Genomic DNA, 25,138 nt, shown 5'->3' on the forward strand with positions numbered 1-25,138 from the left:
AAGATCCTGAGAAGGCCTAGAAGGGTAGGTATGGAAAAGAAATTTCCTATGAGGAGACGAATCTAGAAACAGGAGTCATGATTTAAAACTAAAAGAAGCAGCGTTCATTTAAAGCAGACCAGGTTTTAAAAAAAATCTGCATAGGGCATAAAGCCTTTGGAATTCTGCTTCTACACTATTTTCAGGAAGTGTGTCTTGGCTTTTTTTTGAAAAGTGGCATAATTAGATTTTAGGTCAGCAAATGAAAAGTTAGATAGATTAGAGGTGACAATTAGATCAACCATGGCACAACAGACATAAGGGCCTATTCCTGTAACTGGTATGTACCATAGGTGTTGTTTATGATTTAATCTTGTGTAAATTACCACAAGCTACCTTTAAATCAGCTACTTATGCAAAATTGTATAAATACTGAATATAATTATTGGAATTCTATTACATGTACCAACCACATAAGCAAGTTGAGCCTCACTGTCCAACTTCGCTATTGTGACCAGCTTAAATGATGGAATTTTGCTACAATTTTGACAAACAGCAGCTGGCACTGGCAGTGTCCCAGCTTTGATTTTTGTGCTGTTCTTCAAAGTTCTCCCACTGAGGAGTCCAGGAATTGAATTTTTTTTAATCCAGTTTATTTTGTCCTTCTAAATTATGGTGTAACATTATTGATGATCCTTTAGATGTTTTCATCTACAATAGTGCAAGTCTGCAGCTTGCCTTTTTATCACATTTGTCCTTTGTTACATTTAGCATTGACCATCTGTTTAAAGACAGCCTTCCTATGATTATTTCCTTAAATTCTACTGCAAGCCCATCATTTGTTCTTGTGACATAAGGCAGCTTGTTATCAAGCAATGTTAAAAACAGTTTTATACATGTAACTTTGACCCCTTTTTCCTAGCATGGCTAATTGTTGTACAGGAATGGAAAGCAATTTATCCTTGCTCCTTAATGGTTTATTCCAGATTCTTTCAGTCTGCAGTGATTTACGTAGTCAACATTATCACAGGTTAAAAGTTATTGCTTTGCAGAGCACCTCTGTTCAGTCCATAAGCATGAACCCCAAGCTTCCTGGTGCTGGTCATTTCAATCCTCCATCTTACTTACATGGTGAACTTTCTGTCCTCAGTCTGCTACATTGTTCCTATGAAGCCCAGCAGAAGTTTGAGAAAGAGCACCTCACCTTTCATCTCAGCCCAAATTTAGATCATAATCCCATTTCCATTTTGTTTCCAGATATAACAATGATGTAGAGCTGGATGAACACAGCAGGCCAAGCAGCATCAGGAGCAGGCAAGCTGACATTTCAGGTCTGGACCCTTCTTCAGAAATGGGGGCTTTCCTGCTCGGCCTGCTATGTTCATCCAGCTCTACACCTTGTTGTCTCATTCTCCAGCATCAGTAGTTCCTACTATCTCTTAATCCATTTTGTTTCCTGTTGCTTTTGTTGGTTCACTTTTTTTCATTTCTTCCTCAATTCTTTTACCTTGTATTCGGACAGTTGCTAGCCACTTTACGAAGGCGGTGGAATCTCTGGTCAAGGGGAAGAAGGCAGCTTATGTTAGGATGAGATGTGAAGGCTCAGTTAGGGCGCTTGAGGGCTACGAGGTAGTCAGGAAAGACCTAAAAAGAGAGAGCTCAGAAGAGCCAGGAGGAGACATGAGAAGTTCTTGGCAGATAAGATCAGGGTAAACCCTAAGGCTTTCTATAGGTATTTAAAGGAATAAAAGAATGACAAAAGTAAGATTAGGGCCAATCAAGAATAGTAGTGGGAAATTGTGTGTGGAGTCAGAGGATATAAGGGAGGCACTAAATGAATATTTTTCCAACAGTATTCACTCTAGAAAATGACAATGTTGTCAAGGAGAATACAGAGATACAGGCTACGAGACTAGGTGGGATCGAGGTTCACAAGGAAGAGGTATTAGCTATCTTCGCCCTCTGTCGGATTTCTAAGTCCCCTGGGCCGGCTGGGATTGATCCGAGGATCCTCTGGGAAGCCAGGGAGGAGATTGCCGAGCCTTTGGCATTGATCTTTAACTCGTCATTGTCTACAGGAATAGTGCCAGATGACTGGGGGATAGCAAATGTGGTTCCCCTGTCCAAGAAGGGGAGTAGAGACAACCCTGGTAATTATAGACCAGTGAGCTTTACCTCAGTTGTTGGTAAAGTGTTGGAAAAGGTTATAAAGGGATAAGATTTATAATCATCTAGAAGAGAATAAATTGATTAGGGATAGTCAGCACGGTTTTGTGAGGAGAAGATCGTGCCTCTCAAACTTTGAGTTCTTTGAGAAGGTGACCAAACAGGTAGAGGAGTGTAAACCGGTTGATGTGGTGTATGTGGATTTCACCAAGGCGTTAGATAAAGGTTCCCCACAGTAGGCTATTGTACAAAATGCAGAGGAATGGAATTGTGGGAGATGGAGCAGTTTGGATCGGAAATTGGCTTGCTGAAAGAAGACAGAGGATGGTAGTTGATGGGAAATGTTTATCCTGGAGACTAGTTACTATTGGTGTGTTGCAAGGGTCAATGTTGGGTCCACTGCTGTTTGTCATTTTTATAAATGACCTGGATGAGGGCAAAGAAGGATGGGTTAGTAAATTTGCAGACGACACTAAGGTCAGTGGAGTTGTGGATAGTGACAAAGGATGCTGTAGGTTGCACAGAGACACAGATAAGCTGCAGAGCTGGGCTGAGAGGTGGCAAATGGAGTTTAATGCAGACAAGCGTGAGGTGGTACACTTTGGTAGGAGGAACCGGAAGGCAGAGTACTGGGCTAACGGTAAGATTCTTAGTAGTGTAGATGAGCAGAGAGATCTGTGTCCATGTACACAGATCCTTGAAAGTTGCCACCCAGGTTGACAGGGCTGTTAAGGCAGCACAGTGTTTTAGCTTTTATTAACAGAGGGATTGAGTTCTGGAACCAAGAGGTTACGCTACAGCTGTACAAAAAACTCTAGTGTGGCCACACTTGGAGTATTGCGTGCAGTTCTAGTCACCGCATTATAAAAGGAGGATGTGGAAGCTTTGGAAAGGATGCAGAGGAGATTTACTAGGATGGTGCCTCGTCTGGAGGGAAGGTCTTACGAGAAAGGTTTTCATTAGAGAAGGTGGTTGAGAGGTGACTTAATTGAAACATAAAATAATCAGACGGTTAGATAGGGAGAGCCTTTTTCCTAGGATGGTGACAGCGAGCATGAAGGGGCATAGCTTTAAATTGAGGGGTGAAAGATATTAGGACAGATGTCAGAGGTAGTTTCTTTACTCAGTAGTGAGGGAATGGAATGCTTTGCCTGCAACGGTAATAGATTTGCCAACTTTAGGTACATTTAAGTCATCATTGGATAAGCATATGGACGTACATGGAATAGTGTAGGTTAGATAGGCTTCAGAGTGGTATGACAGGTTGGCACAGAAGGCCCAAGGGCCTGTACTGTTATGTTCTATGTTCACTTATTCACCCTACTTCTGGTCACGTCATTTCTTTCCTGGGTTTAAAAGTGAAAGGCATGGAGTAGGAGAAGTAAAGTTTGTTGTTTTGTTTCACCTTTTCCTCCAGCCCTATGATAGGACTTCCCTTCTGTTCTGCCTCCATCCCCCACCTTCCCTTTCACAGGACTGATTCAAATTTCAATGTTTCATCTTTCTTCTCATGAAGAGTTAATTTTACTTTTAATTTATTAATGCATAGGACATAGGCATCATGGGCAGGATCAATGTCTGTTGCTAATCCAGAGTCAGCCTCAAGGTGGCATTGGTAAGCCACTTTCTTTAACCACACTGACTGTTGTGGTTAAAGTACTTTGACAGTGCTGTGATGACACTATTGGAGCAACAACACATTTCCAAGTCAGGGTGGTGACTGGCTTAGGAGGAGAACTTGCCATTGGTGGAGTTCCCACATATCTGGTACCCTCAACCCACGTTCTGCTTGGGCCATTCAGCTCCCGAGTGCATTACAGCCTTGGTCCAAACATGGCCAAAAACCTCTAGAGGGGAGGTGAGAGTGACAGCATTTAAAACAGTGCTCCATAGAGGAGTCCTAGCAAAACTGGAATAATTGGAAATTGGGGAAAATACTATGTTGGTTGAAGTCATACCTGGCCCAGAAAGACAAGGGTTATGGTTGTTGGGAGGTCAGTCATCTCAGCTTCAGGACATCTCTGCAGAAATTCCTAAGGGTAGTGTTCCAAACCTAACCATCTTCAGCTGCTTTATGAAAGACTTTCTCTCCATCATAAAAGGTCAGAAACATATTCAGAACCATTCTTGACTTCTGAAACTGAAGCAGTGTGTTGAAATGTAGCAAAACCTGGACTGATAAGTGGCAAGTAACATTCACAGTACAGAAAATCACTAAACAATGATCACCCCCAACAAGATAGAATCTAACTATTCATCTTGATGTTCAATGACATTTACCATCACAGAATTCCCCCCTTTGATCAGAAACTGAACTGGTCTAACTTTAAATATAAAGAGAGGGGGAAAGCTCCTGGGGTGCAATAGTGTCCCTATCTCTGAGTCCGAAGACCTGGGCTCAAGTCCCAACTACTCTAGGTGATGCGTATTATCATCTGAACAGTGACTGGGAAACATCTATGAACACTGGTTACCAGGGCCAGCCAAACTTTGGGAACATTTACTCACCATTTCCTCATGTAATGCCTTGTAAATGGTAGGCAGATGTTAGGAAACTGATGGAATACTCTCAACTGCCCAGACATCTGCTCCAAGAACATTCAAGAGGCCAGGCAGACCATTTGATCAGCACTCCATCCACTACTTATTCCCTACACGACTGACAGTAGTACTGAATTGCTTCTTGAGCTGCTTCATTTCACTCAAGTACACTTAGTGGTCGGGTTTCAGCATTTCAACTAAACAAAAAGAATTAGATTCCACACTGGCACGGATTTGTTTTCCCTGTCAGAGGTTGTTCAGCAGTAAATTTAACTATTTTCAAGTCTGAATAGTATACCTACACTATTAATGACAAGACGCAGCTTGTCACAGCAAGGTTTTGTTCAAATCTACCAAACATGCCCTCACACCATTTGATATTTTCAAATGCCAAGGCCAAAAAAAAGGATAATGTCATTTTTGAAGGTTACAGTTCACGTGGAGAGGCTTCACATCATGACTGTTTTATATCTGAAAGCAGAGACTGAATCCTCTTTCCCAGAAAGAAAGAGACTATACATTTCCAGCATTTTCTGGTTATTACTTAGACACCTCACAAAAATGAAAGAGGGGTTTAACTTGGCATCAAGTTGAAGGGAGAGTCAAGTCACTTTAATGATTTCCAGTAATTTCAAAATCAGTGACTGGCACAAAACTATAGAAGTGATGTTGACTGGCACAATAAAGACTAAAAGACAAAATCTTTTTGCTAAACTAATTACATGGTTTGACCCAATACCTGTAATAGGAAACTGCCAAAGGTCTTTGTACTAAATATGGTATGTTGTAATAGCTAACCGAAGCTCATTTTAAAAAGGATTTTCCTTTTTTAACCAAAAGGGGACAGCACTTCATCAGTAACCAATCCCAGATTTGAACACCCACAACCATTATACAGATGGCATGAGAAAATATACATTGTTAACAGGCTCTCAGTTTTAACAGTTATAAAAGAATTTGTTCACAAGTTCAGATATGTAAAATGTAACTGAACTGAACACATCTCTGGCATATCACATTGAAGTTACATGGCCCACGTGGAAAGCTGCATTCAGTCCCAAAGTCCAACATTGATCCCTGTGAAGTTACAAATTGAGAGCCAACTACATTAAAAACAGCAGGCATCCAACCGGTTCTCTCCCCCCCACCAGTTCTACACAAGATGATAAAAGGAAGTTAATACCAGTGCATCAGATAAAATTAATGTAGTGTGTTGGGCTCGTGCATCAACCACAGTGACAGCATCTGAGCAAGATGGCATTGACTACTGAAGGAAGTTGAAAGTGTCACAGATTAGGATCAAATACTCTTCTGAAAATACCATGAAAAGCCATTAAATGGCACAAAGTAGTTACAGCTCTCTATTAGATGCAAGCTAGGCCAGACTGCATGATGGTCTACAGTCCCAAGGCAAAGAATCAGCTTCCATGCTTCTGCATCATCCATATGGAAGTTAGGGGGTATTTACTGAAAAAGAACACCAAGCATCATGGGGCATGACCAGAGGAACCATGGCAATTGCTTTATTGAACAAGTTACTTTGTTGAGGAATCCTGCAATCACTGGTAGCAAATCATTTCATTGCCCTGAGGTTGCAGGCAGCAAGAGAGAGATTTTGAGTTCTGAGTTCTTGGAGAGAACAAAGCAATCAGGAGATAAATCTCTGCATGGATTGTATGCTGAGGGGTGGAGGCCGAGAAAGGAGGGTTAGAAAATCACGTTTACTCTCTTCAAACAAATCATCCCTTTAATAGTCACTCCTGCCAACACCACCACCACCCCCGCCCCCCCACCCCACCATTAACAAGATATATCCTTGTTTGCAAATAGTCATCATTCAGGTACACACAAACATTTCCAAGATGCCCCCACCAGCTCAAGTGTCAGATTTTTACCAAACAATTTATTTTTCATTCGATATGAGCATTACATCATTAAAACATGTTTGTCCCATCAAACACTCAAGTCAGGTACATAGTGTTAGATACTGAGTAAAGCAGCCTCTACACCATCCCCAAACACTCCCAGGACAGGGACAGCCAAGGGATTAAATACAAGTCAGTCAATGTTGCTTCTGAATTGTTCAGAGTACATCAGCTGACACTCCAGATGGGTTTCCTGCACCGTAACAAGCCAATGTCATCTAAATGGGACAAGCCAGGTAAGGGACAGATTGCATCTGGGTTCACGGTCTCCAGAAACTGGCAAAATATCTAAATGTGGGACACAGTCAGCCAGCAGAAAGGTCTGAAAAGACAGTTTTAATCAAAATCTTGAAATTGTTATGCTCCCATCAACTGAAAATTGTTCAAGCAAGAATTTCCTGAAGAAACAGAGGAGAACAAGATCGTTTAAACTGAGCTCAATTTAAAACTTGAAGACTGGATCACCAATGGACTATAGAGAACTGATATTACTCCAGCTGGAAATCACTTCCCAGATGTTCAATTTCATCCAGAACAAAGTCCACATCCTCCTGGCTGACCTGTGGACTAATCAGGACCTGTCGGAAGAAGTTTACTTTGGTTCCATGGTGCTGATAACCCACCATCATGCTGCCTCGCTTCATCATTCGCTCCTTGATAAATGGAGCAACCTGAAAAACACATTGATCAAAAGGTGAATGAGAAACAGGCACAGCCACCTTTTAAGAAATCTTTCCTTTTACCCAACGCTATGTTTGCATCTTTGGGTGGTAAGTTCCAGGGAGGTCATGCTTCCAAGTAGTCACCATCCAACTGTAAGTGGTTTGGCACAGGGAGTCTTCAACAGTGGTCTTTTGCCACTGTGTCTTATACTACAGCAGTCACTAGAGAATAGGAGGTGCAATGTCAAGTTAAATTTTGCTTTTAAGCGAAGAGATAAATTGACTGTGCACAGGGTTGGTCAGGTCTCTTACTTCAGCTGAAACTAGGCCAAATGCCCATTCTAACTTTTGTCAATTTGTTCATGGGGACTGCAAGACAGATTAGCCATCTGCATCCTGGATTTGTGACTCAACTGTGTTGTCAAAGTGATGACCAATTATAGTGGCTGAGTATTGTGGGAATGATAGCAATTCCAGGGGTAGGATTATGGTGAGTGAGTGTGTCAGGGCTGTGGTGGGTTGTGCTCCTGATTTTTTTCTCCCCCCCCCCCCGCCCTCTTCAGAAAAGCCACTCTTTTTAACTCTCCTCCAATGGCTATACCAAAACAATCCCATCACTCATTGATCAGGATGGCTAGATTACAATTAGCTGCAAAAGACAATCCAGTACATCCTTACCTTTCCTAGGTTCTGCCAAAAGTTAGAACTCTGTTCTTTCCCTCGCAAGCTGGGTGGGATGTACCAGAAGCAAACATTGACATACTGAGGCTGCAAGAAAAGAGAAAAAAGTTATTACTATTAAAAGACTCCAACTTTCCCACCCTTAAAGCTGATCTTTTAAAATCAGATACTTCAAGATCAGCCACAAAAAAAAGCCAACAGACCCATTGTCCATGCAAAAATAGGAACAAAAAGTCTGAATACAAGCCTATGACATGGATAAACAAGCTGCTACACTGAAAGCACTGGGAAAGCAGTCTGACATGGAAGCTGTAGGGAAATTAGAGGGGAATGCTCCCACTGAGCCCAGAAAATCAGAGGTAAAAGGCAGGCATGAGTAATGCCAGGGGTTGGAGAGACCATTTGGGGTGATGGAATATGGGCCAAATAAGGCACGACGGTAGTAAACAGCACAGTGACTAGGGAAAGGCAAGGGAGAAGAATCTCTGATGTAGCTAGGGCCACCAATAAATAAAACCTCTGGTCATTTTGAAAATAAGCCCGAAGAAATAACAGTTCATTGGATGAGTAGTCTGACAGCAGAATGTTGGGAATCACACTGGACAGACATTACAGGTGACCTAAACATAAGCAGCACCTAGGTTTTGGAACAAAGTCAGACTTAGCATATCCAAGTTGGACTGTAAATATACTGCCTCCACAATCCCAACACGCTAAAGAATGGAGCATTTTCTGAAGGGTCTAGGCCCGAAACGTCAGCCTTCCTGCTCGGCCTGCTGTATTCATCCAGCTCTACAGCTGGTTATCTCAGATTCTCCAGCATCTGCAGTTCCTACTAACACTAAAAGAATGCTTTATTTCTGCTATCCTCAGCATCACACCATGTGACTACTTCCTATCATGATGTCAGAGGTCATTCCATCCCCACTACTAAACACAGAAATCCTGCCAGTCGCCAACCCAACCATGAGCACCTTTCCCCACCACCCTCCATAAGCAACAGCAGGTGGTCAGAGGCCTGGAGCCAGTTCCATAGGAAGAGAGATTACCAGAAGACAGAGGAGTTTAGCATCGATGGGAGAAGCAAGTATTTTCACTTTTTAAAGATGGGGATTATTCCATTTTACAACTAAAATTATATTGAGATAAAATCTGGAGACTAAAGTTTCAGACATGGGTGGGAGAACTTTGAAGTTTAGTGGAAGTGGCATTTTACCTCCATCAGTAGTCTAAAACCTTCTCTTTTCTTCATCTCATTCACAAAATATCTGTAAAATATAATTCCATAACAATGTTATTAATACACAAAAACCCTCAATTACATCCAAAAGCCATCAAATAAAAATAAATATAGTCTGATGCAAAGGACAGGTGAAAGCAAAAGAAGAAAAAACCTCATATCCAGTGGTAGGAGTGGGGAATGGGCATGTAACCTCCTCATACCAACACCCACTCATGGCTATGGGAGCATACAGGTGATACAGAGATGTGCACTAATGGCCCAGAAAAGACTCCTCAATCTCCACTGTGCATTTGAAGCTAATTAAACAAACATTTTTTAAAAAGATAGGAACACGGTGGTGACAACAAAAGGCATTGAAATATTAAAACTGGTTCACATATGCCCTTTTAGGCAAGAATCCTTCCACATCTGGGCTCAACAAATCCAGGCCTACAATATGGCCCTAGTGTACCATTACTATCAAGCCAAGTGACCAACACTCAAACTAACAAAGAGCATTCCAGGAGCAGCAACAGGGATTCTTGAGAAGTGGGGATGACAACCTGGCACAGCAACAACATAGGTCTCCTCTCACGTAAAACAGGGAAACTGTACAGTGAACAGAGCAGACTGAAGCTTTTCAGCCATCACGTACAGGAGGAAAAGTGACAGTATGTCCATATGATTTTTTCCTAATGACAGCTGACTGCAACTAAGTGCAACCGACAAAAATAAAGCATTTGCTTCAGGCAGAGGTGCTAAATGACTACTAATCCTCCAGAGTTTCCAGTCTTCAACCAATTCAGTTCACTTCATATCATAAGAAATGTCTGAAGGTACTGAACAGTTAAAAGGCTACAAGTGCCCACATTATCCTAGCAGTCATGCTGCAAGGTTGAGTGCCAAAACTAGTCACACCCCTGAACAAGTTGTTCTAGTAGAGTTGCTATGAGCATCTACCCAGTAACATGGAAAATTACTCAAGTACATATTGTTGGGGGAAAAAAATCCATCAGTAGTGAGGGGAAGAGGTCCTCAGCTTTAAGACCATGTCTGTCTTTATCTTTCTACAATTTTGGTTATGGACTGAATTAGGAAAATACTGGTTTTTCTAACAAAAGGATTGTTCAAGGAGTGTCTAGAAAGGAACTTGACACTCACCTGTAAACACTGTTTACACAGCTGCTGTTCAAGCAGTAGTTGAAGTGTTATTTGCAGATGAGCTGGAGGCAAGGGTTGTGTATGAATGGAGATCCAACCAGCAACAAATAGCTGATTGTTATCAATAACTGGTCTGTGGACTACTGACTAAAAAAGGTCTTCTACCCTGCCAACAACTGTTTGGTTCCCAGGTGGCTAACTACTTGGGTCTACAAAGAAGATAGCTTGTCTCTATCAGAGCTCCACAAACTAAGCTACTGTCTCTGCAATTAAAAAAACTTGCAAGCCTGGAAAACAGCCAGTTTATTTTTCCTACAATAGCTACTGTAAACTGTGACTTTTAATTAATAAAAAGTCAGAGATATTTAAGTGCGGAGCAAACAGAAGAAAGCATCTGCAGAAAGATGACCAAGAAGCAGCATTCTGATGAGTACAGGAATCATCTCAGCTACTCACGTGAACAAACACCACCGAAGTGCTTTCATAGAGTCAGAGTCACAGTACAGAAACAGACGCTTTGGTCCAACTAGTCCATGCTGAACATAATCCCAAACTAAAACTAGTCCCACTGCCTAGCCTAGCCCATATCCCTCCAAACCTTTCCTATTCATGTACTTGGGGATAATAGGAACTGCAGATGCTGGAGAATCCGAGGTAACAAGGTGTAGAACTGGATGAACACAGCAGGCCAAGCAGCAGAGGAGCAGGAAGGCTGACATTTTGGGCCTAGACCGTTCTTCAGAAATAGGGGAGGGGGAAGAGGGATCTGAAATAAATAGGGAGGCAGGGGGAGGCAGATCAGAGATGGATTAAGAAGATGGGTAGGGAGGAAACAAACAAGTTAAAGAGGCGGGGATGGAGCCAGTAAAAGACAGAGGAGCGAGAGCAGGGGGTTAGGGAGGGGATGGGATGGGTCGGTCCAGGGAGGACAGACAGGTTGGTGGGGTGAGAATGGGAGTGCAGCTTGAGGTGGGGAGGGGGGGGGGGGGGGGGGAGGAGGAGGAGATAGGTGAGAGGAAGAACAGGTCAGGGAAGCAGGGATGGGATGAGCTGGGCTGGTTTTGGGATGTCATAGGGGGAAGGGAGATTTTGACAAGGGAGGCGCAATCGTAGTATGGCACACTGACCTCTATATCACCGAGGCCAGGCACCAACACTCTGGCACCTCCCAACGCCCCCTGGATCATGAACCCACCCCGAGCACCAAATGATCATCTCCTAAATCATCCACAACCTCATCACCCCAGGTGACCTCCCACCCACAGCCTTCCCAAAATCCAAACTTGACTGCCCTGGTCGACCCATTGTCTCCACCTGCTCCTGCCCCACCGAACCCATCTCCAGCTATGTCGACACCATTTTCTCCCCCTTGGTCCAGGAACTCCCGACCTACGTCCGCGACACCACCCAAGCCCTCCACCTCCTCCAGAACTTCCAATTCCCCAGTCCCCCACACCACATTTTTACTATGGACGTCCAGTCCCTATACATCAGTATTCCCCATACAGATGGCTTAATGGCCCTCCACTTCTTCCTGTCCTGTAGGCCTGACCAGTTCCCCCTCCACTGACCCTCATCCGCCTAGCCGGACTCGTCCTCACCCTCAACTTCTTTCAATTCCTCCCACTTTCGACAGACAAATGGGTGGCCATGGCTACCTGTGGGCCCAAGCTATGCCTGCCTCTTTGTAGGTCACGTGGAACAATCCCTCTTCCATACCTACACTGGCCCTAAACCCTACCTCTTCCTCCATTACATTGATGACTATCAGCGCCACCTTGTGCTCCCATGAGGAGCTTGAACAGTTCATCCACTTCAATGATCTTCCACCCCACCCTCAAGTTCACCTGGACCATCTCTAATACCTCTCTCTCCTTCCTGGACTTCTGTCTCCGTCTCGTGCAACCACCTAGAAACAGATGTCCGTGTCAAGCCCGACTCCCACAGCTACCTAGAATACACATCCTCCCACCCACCTTCCTGCAAAAATGCCATCCACTATTCCCAATTCCTTCGCCTCCACCACATCTGCTCCCAGGAGGCATTCCACTCCTACATTCTCAGATGTCCTCATTTTTCAAAGGACCACAAATCTCTGTCTCCCCCCCCCCCCCCACAAACCATGTCTCCCACAACTCATTCCTCAGACTTTGTCCCAACAAGAAATCCCCCTCATCCTCACATACCACCCCACCAGCCTCCGGATACAACACATCATCCTGACGCTTCCACCATCTGCAATCTGACCCCACCACAAAAGACATTTTTCCCCTTCCCACCCTTGTCTGCTTTCCAAAGACACCACTCTCTCAGTGACTCCCTTTTCAGCTCCACACTCCCCTCCAGCCCTACCACACCTGGCACTTTTCCCTGCAACAGCAGGAACTGCTTTAACTGCCCCCACACCACCTCCCCTCCCCCCCGACCCACCCCTCACCCCCATCCTAGGCCCCAACAAGACTTTCCACATCAAGGTGTTCACCTGCACATCTGCTAATGTGGTATACTGCATCCACTGTAGCCTCCTCCACGTCGGGGAAACCAAGCAGAGGCTTGAGAGAAGGGGAGAAAAAAAAAAGGTGCTTTGCGGAACACCTACACTTAGTTTGCACTAAACAACTGCACCTCCCAGTCGTGAACCATTTCAACTCCCCCTCCTATTCCTCAGACGACATGTCCATCCTGGGGCTCCTGCAGTGCCACAACAATGCCACCCACAGGTTGCAACTCATTCCACGTGGGAACCCTGCAGCCCAATGGTATCAATGTGGATTTCACAAGCTTCGAAATCTCCCCTCCCCCTACCACAACCCAAAACCAGCCCAGCTCGTCCCTACCTCCCTAACCTGTTCTTCCTCTCACCTATCCCCTCCTTCCGCCGCATCCCCATCTGCCACCTAACCTCATCCTGCCCCCTTGACATGTCCATCCTCCCGGGACTGACCAATCCCCACCTACACTCACCTTTACTGGCTCCATCCCCACCTGACTTGACTGGCTCCTCTCCACCCAACTTTGCTCCTAGGATGCTGCTTGGCCTGCTGTGTTCATCCAGCTCCACACTTTGTTGTCTTGGATTCTCCTCTATCCATCTTTGATCCGCCTCCCCCTCTCTCCCTATTTATTCAGAACCCCCTTCCCCTCCCCAATTTCTGATGAAAGATCTAGGCCCAAAACATCAGCTTTCCTGCTTAAGATGCATCACCTAGTCATGTACTTACCCAAATGTCTTTTAAAGATTGTATCTGCATCCACCACTTAGGAAGTTCATTTCACACACAATCTTTCCATAACACTCATGTTTCTGTCCCTCCTCTCTATGTGTGCACGCAATGATGGTTTAAGGGAGTTAGCATTTTATCTAGTAAAGTTATGTGCTAAATTTTTATAATTATTTATCTGCAGTTAGAATCAATAGTCATTCTGGTTAAATACAGAAACTTGGGCTGTCCTGTCTATCAGAGTCCAAAAGACAGAAATTGGTAAATTGTGTACTTTTTGAAATCTTTAATTTTTGTGACAATTACAGAAATAACAGGGCTTGATTTTTTAAAGCATGCTACTCCAGTGAGGTGTAACAAATAGCATTTGCTGAGCAATAACCTGTTCACTGATTTGGGGTTTGGGTTCCACCAGGGTCACTCAGTTCCTGATCTTATTGGTTCAAACATTGGAGGGCTGACATTCCAAGAGTGCAGCGGCATTAGACCACAACCAAAAGGCAGCATCTTCATGGGCAAACAGAAGCTAAACTATCAATTTCTAACATTAGAGTTGGCAGCCAGTGAGCTACTCTTAGTTGACCTTAGTTTGCCAGCCATTAGAATTCAGGTAGCTAATAGTTTGTTTTCTCATAGCATTTGGAAGTTCCAATCAGTGCCCACAATCCTAAGCCTATGTACAACGGTGGACAGCCAAATGAGCTCTAACCAAAACCAAGTGACAACTTATATTTACATAGCAATGTTGAACTGTAGAAATTTATAGATCAGGGAGCAATTTAGTCCATTGCATCCTGACTGATTAGATGGCTTTGGACCAAGAGCTAGAAGATTGATAGCTGGACAACTAGAGTGATGGTATCTCAAGAACATATCTAAGTCTTGTCTTTAACAGATTAAGGGTTTCTGACATGGTTATCTTCCAACCTCCAATCACCCCTCATTCTAACACAGTTAAATATAATAAAGTACCCAAGTCTCTTTATAATAGCATCAAGCCAAGTTTGACACCAGAGATACTAGGACTGGTATTCAAAAGCTCATTTAAACAGCGAAGTCAGTTTCGGTGGATAGTTTCAGGGTTTTGGGCCTCAGCACCAGGAGGCACAGCCATCAAATGGCAGAGCAACAGAAATCAGAGACATTCAAAAAACAGAGGTCTGAATTGGAGGAGCACAGATAATCACAAAGAATCAAAAGGCAGGAGGAAATACAGGGGGTGGGGGCAAGAGGCCATGGAGGGTTTTGAAAACAAAAAGGATAGAGAACATTTGTCAAGTTTGGACATGTAAAAACATAACAGTTAGGAGGAGTAAGCTACTTAGTCCCTCAAGCCTGTTCTTCTAGTCAAGCAGATCATGGCTGATCAGATTACTTCCCATTCCCTGCCAACTACAACTTTCCACTTGCTCATTTGTCAAGGATCAAAATCGACTGATGCCCGACAAAGGTATGCAAGGACTCTGCTTTCGCAGCCTTTTAAAAGGAAGGCAGCACCCTCAGAAACATTCTGATGTCTTTAACATGTGGTCCCCTTATTTTGAAAGGGTGATGCCAAATTCTAGGTGGGCAAGGTCGTAGTCCTAATACAAACCTAGTGCAGGCAAAGGCACGGTCAACCCTTTTCTCCAGGCCTAGAGTACCAATAGCTTTCCACATCAGCCATAGCTTGAGGCAATCCACTTTCCGGCCACACTGCAGCGACTGGTCACCTGTATCATAACAGACATTGTAGAACTTGTCTTGCTGGAAAAGATAGCTGGCATTGGCTGAGTGACAAGTCTTCAGGAGACCCTGGAAAAGAGACAGACAGACAATTCACAAAAAGTTGGGCAAAAAGGGTACAGCCACAGCACACAGTTCTCTTCTAGAAATAAGAGTATTAGGTTATTGACCAATTAAATTGTTAATTGTTTTTCCTTCAACATTCCTTCAAAAAAAATTAGCGAACAGTTCCAATTCCACCTACTGGTCTTGATCCCATATTCCAAGCAGCAGCACTCCACACAACCAAAAAGCACATTACAGGGGAGGTAACAGCTTAAAATACTCCTTCACATAGGAGGCCCAGGGGTCATCTTGAACTGAAATGCAAAGGTCCCCTAATTTGGTCACTTGTATGGAGACCCATGCAAAAGCCATCTTGGGGCCATTAAAAAAAGCACAAATATCAAATGTGATAAGGAGCGAGAGCAGCAAACCCTACAGAAAGCCTCAAAAGAAACTGGATGCATGGTAACATTGCAAAGGACGTATCTCACCCCATGCTGTCCCTGACAGTGTTTAAAGGGGATAGTGTAGAGATTTACTTTGTATCTAACCCCATGCTGTCTATATCCTGGGAGTATAGAGGAGGCTTTACTCCAAGTATCCAGTACGTAATATGGCAGCACAAGGAGTTTGAAAATAATTTCCCTTCATGGAGTCTCAGTTCAGTGCAACACTGTATTGCAATAATCACAAATGGATGATTAGCCTTTAAACTAAAAAAAAAGGAAGATGACAAAAAAACAAACCAGAAAATGTTAGATTCTAGAATGGTCTCAGGAGACTGGAAGTTGACATTATTTTTTCTGAGAATGTAACTGGCTGGCTAGGTAAGAGAGGAATTAGCAGTTGTCACATACTTCCTTTTCCAAAAGCATTTGGCATGGTGGCAAAACAAAAATTGATATACAAGCTAAAGACTCAGGATAGATAATTGGTTAACAAATAGGAAGTAGAGAGTAAGGATAAATGGGGTATTTTAAAGAGAGTCAGTGCTGGTGCCTCAATTAATTGTAATCTTATACAAGATGACCTAAATGAAGAGTCAGACCGTAATGTACTGTATCTAGATTTAGCAATAGAAAGTGACGGAGAAGGCAAACCAAGGAGAAGAGGCACAGGCAGGTTAACTGAGGTGAGCTACAGAGGTGATGGTTGGAGTATATAGTGACTAGAGGTTTGTATACCACCTTTCATGCGATCCTGCAATGCTTTACAGTCAAAAGTCTGTTTGAAGTGTCAACACCATTATAACTAGAGAAACATGACAAAGGTAATTTGCACACAGCAAGCTCATCACAAGGTGCTTGAGACAGTGGCTAACTGCCTAAATGGGTGCTATATTGAAACCACAGCCGCAGGTATGATGTGTAAGCTGTGCTGCAACTGAAATCCAGTTATGATTCCTGGAACATGCACAACTTCAAAAATCACTGAAAACATGAGTGGCTCAACATTGCACTATCCACTGCTCGAACAGCCTGCCAAATGTTCATGGTTTGGAGGCAAACAAGCATCAAGAAGGACCACAAAAATTGGTAAGGTGGGGGAGGGGATGGGGGGGGCAAACCAGTGCCCCTAGAACTGGAGCCCAAGTGCCATCAGCACCAATGGGAGCTGGTCATGTCAAAAAACAACAACCTTTTTGTGCCCAGATAATTCCATTATTTCCACTCACAGTGTTGTCTTTGAGCAGAAAGGCAGAGCACTGCAGCCCTGCCATCAGCATCTTGTGAGGGTTCCAGGCAACAGAGTCAGCCCTAAGTGGGGGGAGAAAGAGAAGAAAAGCAAGCGGTTGATTAAAAGGTCAGCACATTGGTGGGTCCTCAGCTTGGAATCCATTAAAAACAGGTGTTGGAAGTGCACTAAAAATAGTACCCAAATGTTTAAAAAAGGGGCATGGTGTAAGGAAGGGGTAGGATCACTCTCCAGTGATAATGGGATCATCCACTTCAACACCTTCCACCCCAACCTTCAGTTCACCTGGGCCATCTCCAGCACATCCCTCACCTTCCTGGACGCCTCAGTCTCCATCTCAGGCAACCAGCTTGTAACTGATGTCCATTTCAAGCCCACCGACTCCCACAGCAACCTAGAATACACCTCCTCCCACCCTCCTGCAAAAATTCAATCCCCTATTCCCAATTCCTCCGCCTCCACGATGAGGCATTCCACTCCCACACATCCCAGATGTCCAAGTTCTTCAAGGACCGCAACTCACCCCACCCCCCAGAGTGGTCGAGAACGCCCTTGACCACATCTCCCGCAACACATCCCTCACACCCTGCCCCCACCACATCCACCCAAAGAGGATCCCCTTGTTCTCACACACCACCCCACGAACCTCCAGATACAACGCATCATCCTCCGAAACTTCCACCATCTACAATCCGACCCCACCACCCAAGACATTTTTCCATCCACACCCTTGTTTGCCTTCGGGAGAGACCACTCTCTCCGTGACTCCCTTGTCCGCACTACATTCCCCTCCAACCCCACCACAACTGGCACCTTCCCCTGCAACCACAGGGAGTGCTACACTTGCCCCCACACCTCCTCCCTCACCCCATTCCAGGCCCCAAGATGACTTGCCACATTAAGCAGATGTTCACCTGCACATCTGCCAACGTGGTATACTGTATCCATTGTACCCGTTGTGGCTTCCTCGATATTGGGGAAACCAAGCGGAGGCTTGGGGACCGCTTTGCAGAACACCTACACTCGGTTCGCAATAAACAACTGCACCTCCCAGTCGCGAACCATTTCCACTCCCCCCTCCCATTCTCTAGATGACATGTCCATCATGGGCCTCCTGCAGTGCCACAATGATGCCACCTGAAGGTTGCAGGAACAGCAACTCATATTCTGCTTGGGAACCCTGCAGCCCAATGGAATCAATGTGGACTTGACCAGCTCTAAAGTCTCCCCTTCCCCCACCGCATCCCAAAACCAGCCCAGTTCATCCCCTCCCCCACCGCATCCCAAAACCAGTCCAGCCTGTCTCTGCCTCCCTAACTTGTTCCCCCTCTCACCCATCCCTTCCTCCCACCCCAAGCCACACCTCCATCTCCTACCTACTAACCTCATCCCACCTCCTTGACCTGTTGGTCTTCCCTGGACCGACCTATCCCCCTCCCTACCTATACTCTCTTCTCCATCTTCGGTCCACCTCCCCCCGTCTCCCTATTTATTCCAGTTCCCCCTCCCCATCCCCATCCCCCTCTGATGAAGGGTCTAGGCCCAAAATGTCAGCTTTTCTGCTCCTGAGATGCTGCGGGGCCTGCTGTGTTCATCCAGCCTCATTTTATTATCTAGGATCACTCTCCATCCTGGTGAAACAGGCACCATTCAAGCTAACACTCCCCTCATGTTACCTCCAAGTAGGGACTTAACTGCTCAAATTGGAGTTTTATTTCAGTATCCCCACCATTCACAGGCCCTTTAAAGCCAAGTATTAGAGAAAAAAATGTTAACTCCCCTTCATTTTTCACAAAACAACACCACTTTGTAGCCAAGGTGGCAGATAGTAACATAGGCCAGGCCTCTCATTCAGAAGCAGCACCCTTGTTACTACTGACTACAGAATACAACCCTAGGTTAGGCCACAGACAATAAAGAATGGCAAAGAGACACAGATCTCGGGAAGTAGAACACAGGAACGATTATTTGGCACAACAGGTCAAATGTCACTTTGAAGACAGAAACCAAATCCTCATGACTTCAATGCAAACGCAATGTCAGGTATCTAAGCTGTACATCCTCAAGTGGCAGATTGCATTCAACACAGTTTGATTGTTTAGTTGTTCGTAACTTTATGACCACACTCAACCTGCACATGCAAAACCCAAAAAAAACAAACAAGGCTGTATCACTAGATAGGACTGTGATTGGGAAACAGTTGAACAATCCTGACTGCACCATCAGCTACACTAACAACCAATTTAAGATAGCCAGTCAAGCTTGTAATGTGGCCCATTAATGCTCATTCAAGAGGAATATGCTAGAGTCCTGCACTTTCTGCAAATTACCAGACTGTTTGGGGAGGCACTGTTGTACCCATGGCAATGCCTCAGCCAAAGTCAACTATCCAGTTAGCATGCTTCCCAAGTGGTATACATTTTTTAGTGTTTCCTTTGTTATTTCCACACCATTCTTGGAATTTACATTGCTCATTTTCTTTGCTCTGTCCAACACCTGAACACTAAATTTCTACCCCCTCCCCCAATAATGCCAAAAAGCAGACCTAACCACAGTTTACTTACAAACCTAGGCACTTCTGCAGTAAAGTGTCTGAGTATTCACACACATGCCAAATATCCTTCTAATTGCAGTCTCAAGAAATTGGAGCATAACATAACATAAGTGGCACACTTAACATCTGTTTAAAAAGTAACATTAAAGTTTTTAAGAGATAATGGGAACTGCAGATGCTGGAGAATTCCAAGATAATAAAATGTGAGGCTGGATGAACACAGCAGGCCAAGCAGCATCTCAGGAGCACAAAAGCTGACATTTCGGGCCTAGACCCTTCATCAGAAGATAGGTGGAGAGAGTATAGGTAGGGAGGGGATAGGTCAGTCCAGGGAAGACGGACAGGTCAAGGAGGTGGGATGAGGTTAGTAGGTAGCTGGGGGTGCGGCTTGGTGTGGGAGGAAGGGATGGGTGAGAGGAAGAACCGGTTAGGGAGGCAGAGACAGGTTGGACTGGTTTTGGGATGCAGTGGGTGGGTGGGTGGGTGGGTGGGTGGGGGGGGGGGGGGGGGGGGGGGGGGGGGGGGGCGGCGAAGAGCTGGGCTGGTTGTGTGGTGCAGTGGGGGGAGGGGACAAACTAGGGCTGGGTCTTTAGGGATCTCCCCTTCCCTACTGCATCCCTAAACCAGCCTAGTTTGCCCCCTCCCCCCACTGCACCACACAACCAGCCCAGCTCTTTCCCCCCCCCACCCCACCCACTGCATCCCAAAAACCAGTCCAACCTGTTCTGCCTCCCTAACCGGTTCTTCCTCTCACCCATCCCTTCCTCCCACACCAAGCCGCACCCCCAGCTACCTACTAACCTCATCCCACCTCCTTGACCTGTCCATCTTCCTGGACTGACCTATCCCCTCCCTACCTATACTCTCTCCACCTATCTTCTTTACTCTCCATCTTCAGTCCGCCTCCCCCTCTCTCCCTATTTATTCCAGCTCCCTCTCCCCATCCCCCTCTCTGATGAAGGGTCTAGGCCCGAAACGTCAGCTTTTGTGCTCCTGAGATGCTGCTTGGCCTGCTGTGTTCATTAAAGTTTTTAAACTGTATTTTAGCCATGTGTCCAACCTATCTGACAATAAACACTAATTATCACTGTGACCACAAGTTTAGTTCAGCGTCTACATACATTCAGCAGAAATCATTGCTATCTTAAAAATGCTTTAGCAGCAAACAGTACGAGAATGTGATCGCTCATTAAGTGGTTAGCCTTGCCCACAAACTGCTGGCAGAGGAAAAGCATTTTCCACTTAAGAACAGACTACAACAAAATGAAAAGTCTTGGACATAGATGCAACCACATCATACATGTCTTGTAATAAAATGTACCCTCTAGAAAACAGAGAAAGCGTAGAAAGCATCCTACTGATCATTGAATTGCAGTTCGCACCTCTCGATTCCAGTCAGCAAATCACAGTGTTTCCTGGAGATGAGGGCACTTCCGCCCCAGGCTGCCTATTAGATGGAGAGAGGAGAGTGAGTGAGTGAAACTGCAAAAGGCAAGAGCCTTCAAAAAGGCATTCACACCCTTGACAGCTGAACAGGGGACAGCATCAAACCGTAACTTCCAAAAGGTGACCAGTGACATAATTAAGATTTAAAAAAGAGAACTGCGGATGCTGTAAATCTGAAACCAAAAAAGCAAAATGCTGGAGAACTCAGCAAGTCTGGCAGCATCTATAGAGAAGAACACAGTTAAAATGCTGAGTTCAGTCACTGTCAGAATTAACATGTTGTGCACACACCTATGTATGTAGACGATGTAAGTCAATGACTAGCACCAACTGCTTTCAACCAAAGCTCCCCCAGTCATGAAGTGTTGATCCTGGGAATTGGTTTACTCCAACACCACAGATTATGACACAACAAGTTGGCCCCATTCTGTAAGAGGTTGCTTGCCTTTTCTCTCAAGCGTTTGGCAGCTTCACATTTCAGCTCCGTCTTCGGGGCAAAAGTGGGGTAGGTGTGCAAGGGTTACCTCGAGGAGGATGGGAGATGGCTGGCATGGAACCAAAACCAAAGCTTAACCCAGCAGTTTCTGTTTTCATTTCAGATTTCCAGCATCCACAGTTTTTCATTTTATGGTGATGTGGTGACTTATTGTCTGTAAAAGTATGATGTAACTGTGTCAGGCTGTTGCTAGACTAGTCTGAGACAGCTGTCCCAATGAGGCACTAATCCCTAGAGGTTAGTAAGGAGCACTTTACACAGTCAAGAAGACTAGTTTACCTAAAACTAGATCTTTAAACAGCACCTTTCAAACCCACAATAGACCACCATGTAGAAGGTGGAGGGCAGCAGATAAACGGAAAACACTGCAATCTGCAAGTTCCCCTTGAAGCCACTCATCATCCTGCCTTGGAAATATATTGGTGTTCCTGTTGCTGGGTCAAAAATCTTAGAATTCCTTCCCTAGAGGCATTGTGGATCCAGCTACCGAACGTGGACTGTAGTTCAAGGTAGCATCACTCCATCCCTTCCCAAATGCAGCCAGGGTAATAAATGTTGGCCAAGCCAGCAACACCCACATCCCATGAACGAATTTCAACAAAAGACAGACAAAAATTCCTTCCAAGTCACTGGGTCAAAAATCTTGACACTCCCTCCCTAACAGTGTTGTGGTCATATCTAAAGACAGCTCAGCACTACCTTCTGAAGAACAAAGGATGGGCCCAGCCAGTGACACTGACATTCTCCAAAGTTTTAAATATTCAAATCTAAACAGAGCCTTTGGTTCTGCGGAGGCTCGGGGACCGCTTTGCAGAACACCTCCGCTCGGTTCGCAACAAACAACTGCACCTCCCAGTCGCAAACCATTTCCACTCCCCCTCCCATTCTCTAGATGACATGTCCATCATGGGCCTCCTGCAGTGCCACAATGATGCCACCCGAAGGTTGCAGGAACAGTAACTCATATTCCGCCTGGGAACCCTGCAGCCTAATGGTATCAACGTGGACTTCGAGCTTCAAAATCTCCCCTTCCCCCACCGCATCCCTAACCAGCCCAGTTCGTCCCCTCCCCCCACTGCACCACACAACCAGCCCAGCTCTTGCCCCCACCACCCACTGCATCCCAAAACCAGTCCAACCTGTCTCTGCCTCCCTAACCTGTTCTTCCTCCTACCCACCCCTTCCTCCCACCTACCTCATCCCACCTCCTTGACCTGTCCGTCTTCCTTGGACTGACCTATCCCCTCCCCACCTATCTTTTGTCTCCGTCTTCGGTCCGCCTCCCCCTCTCTTCCCATTTATTCCAGAACCCTCACCCCATCCCCCTCTCTGAAGGGTCTAGGCCCGAAACGTCAGCTTTTGTGCTCCTGAGATGCTGCTTGGCCTGCTGTGTTCATCCAGCCTCACGTTTTATTACCTTTGGCTCATGTTGCCTATACCTCTTGATCAAGCAGGCACAGACTAAAACTGTTGGGGGGGGGGGGGGGGGGGGGGTTCAGTTAGGTTTAAGTACAGGAGAGTACCTGCACTTCAACTCATTGAGGCTGCAGAACAGATTGTTCAGAGTATTCCCTTTGTTCACCACATAGTATGGATCAATGCAAGATCATTATGAAAAGAGTAAAAATAAAGCAGGTAGTAATAACTAGTTGTAATTCCATATGAAGAGGCACACTGCAGCTTACAAAGTACACACAGTCAGTTTCAATGCTACAAGTAAACCTTTTATGAAATAAGCAAAAACAAAGTTTAAACAGTGATCATAATAAAGGAAAGGCTCCCGCAGCAAAGTGGTCATTTTACCTCTGGACCAGAAGGTCTGAGTTCAAAAATCTCGTGTCAAAAGTGACGCATCAAGAGATTGGATCAGAAATATTTTGAGCATGAGGCAAAATTTTGTGTTGGGGGGGGGGGGGGGGCGCTCAGAAGGGGGCGCACAAAAAGATCAGTGGATCTTCAGTGTTACCATATTGCGTTCCCCAACACCCCCATCCCAAACTAAACCAGACGTTGCTTCAGAAAATTTACAACAAAAAAATTCAGTGTTAGCCAAGTATTGTATTATTGGCAGAGGATAACAATTGGAGAGAAATAAAAATAAACCATCTTCAAGTTGCAGAGATAATTTGCTCACTTCGGTATTCCGCACAAAAGATGCGGGTGAAGTACTGAGTGCATACAAAGTCAACGGAGATTAGCAACAAGGGTGAAATATGTAGAGCCTTAGAATGTGATGTCCTCTATTTTAAGACTTGCATTGAAAAAAGACTTCACTGGAGGCAGTTGTAATGCATCTAAAATGCACACGCAAAGAAATATTGGGGGCAGGGGGAGGTGGATTTGCACTTATTGCTATCATTCTTGCGTTGGGCAAAATCAACTAGTTAACCTGTGAATGCCTGCCACATCCTAAAACTACTGCACCCTATTGCAACACTAGATGGCTAGGAATGCATGGACACTACTTGTGCCCAATGTTCCTTCAATGACAAATAAATAGTACATTATCCCAGAATCCACTCATGTCTCATTTTGAGAGAGACTTCATTTTCCCACCACTTTCATCCAAAAAATCCACAAATGGAATTTGCTGGCAAGATCTGTGGAACATAACCCATCAACTGCTCTCTCCATTCACCCAGGAGATTTGGTCTAAGACCCCTGACAAAATACAACTGGTCAAAATCAGGTTGGTCATACAGGGAACGTTCCCAACTCACTTAAAATACCAGAAATAGTGAATAAATGAATATGTTTCAGAATCCAGCAGTAAACACTGGTTCAGTCATCCTACTTACATCAACATGAAGCCAGATTCCATACTTTTCACAGATATCTGCAATTTCTGGCAGAGGATCGAACGCTCCAAAGACAGTTGTTCCAGCTGTAGCACTCACAAGGAACGGAACCACTCCCTGAAATCAAGAGAAAAAAGGATGGGGGTTGGGGGGGGGTGTCGGTCAAGAATACCAAACAAGCTACAGCAAAAATTACCTTGGAGTAGCAGTGACTTGTCAAAACTATTGGGGTCCCTGCTACTGTAGTGTGTGTGCGCACCTCACTAACAGCTGGTGAATTTCACAATACCAGAGAAACATGAACACTGTACACATGAGACTGCCCCCACACAGTTCAAATCGGTGTTTTAATGTCACTGTAGGAGCCCTAATCATTGATGTCAATCCCACATTGCTAGACTCAGCACTCCAAACATCTGGGAGTATTTAATTACCACAAAACACTCACTGGACATTAAAGAAACATGGATTGTAGGCAAGAGAATAAAAATGCCACTGAAAAAGGGAATTTGTTCAATTGTTTGACAAGGAAAGAGGATAGAACTCAGCAACTCAAAACATCAGTATATTTGCCACATTTCACTGGCTTCTTTCTTTTCAGAATACCACCACCCCCACCTCCCCATCTGTGCTGATTTCAGAAGTAGTCACCAGTGGCTTCAGTACTCACGGGTACATCAGAAATCCCTCTACACTCATACCAGGGAGATGGACAAAAATCGGGCAAGACATGTAGAACCCAGATGTCAGGAAACAAGGGAAATGGGGTGGGAAGAGATCAGACACAAAAACAAAATAAACCACCATGGCCCATTTAATGC

The 25,138-nt window shown here is 44.8% G+C and overlaps 1 protein-coding gene across 3 annotated transcripts in view; it reads right to left on the reverse strand.

Annotated features, from left to right (window-relative positions):
• Positions 1–6,571: 6,571 nt before the first annotated feature.
• Positions 6,572–25,138, reverse strand: part of csad (cysteine sulfinic acid decarboxylase) — a 48,614-nt gene continuing 30,047 nt past the window's right edge. For 2 of the 3 annotated variants that reach the window (XM_059643336.1, XM_059643335.1), the window contains exons 9-15: positions 24,318–24,434; positions 20,936–21,024; positions 17,004–17,085; positions 15,153–15,352; positions 9,171–9,222; positions 7,952–8,041; positions 6,572–7,282 (exon numbers count right to left, since the gene is read on the reverse strand). In XM_059643336.1, the coding sequence (XP_059499319.1) occupies positions 7,100–7,282; positions 7,952–8,041; positions 9,171–9,222; positions 15,153–15,352; positions 17,004–17,085; positions 20,936–21,024; positions 24,318–24,434 (813 nt within the window). In that variant the 3' untranslated portion in view covers positions 6,572–7,099. The remainder of the gene's footprint in view (positions 7,283–7,951; positions 8,042–9,170; positions 9,223–15,152; positions 15,353–17,003; positions 17,086–20,935; positions 21,025–24,317; positions 24,435–25,138) is intronic. The other variant, XM_059643337.1, reaches the window with a different exon arrangement.

This window comes from Stegostoma tigrinum, chromosome X (genome assembly GCF_030684315.1).
Source record: "Stegostoma tigrinum isolate sSteTig4 chromosome X, sSteTig4.hap1, whole genome shotgun sequence".
Classification (NCBI taxonomy): Eukaryota; Metazoa; Chordata; class Chondrichthyes; order Orectolobiformes; family Stegostomatidae; genus Stegostoma; species Stegostoma tigrinum.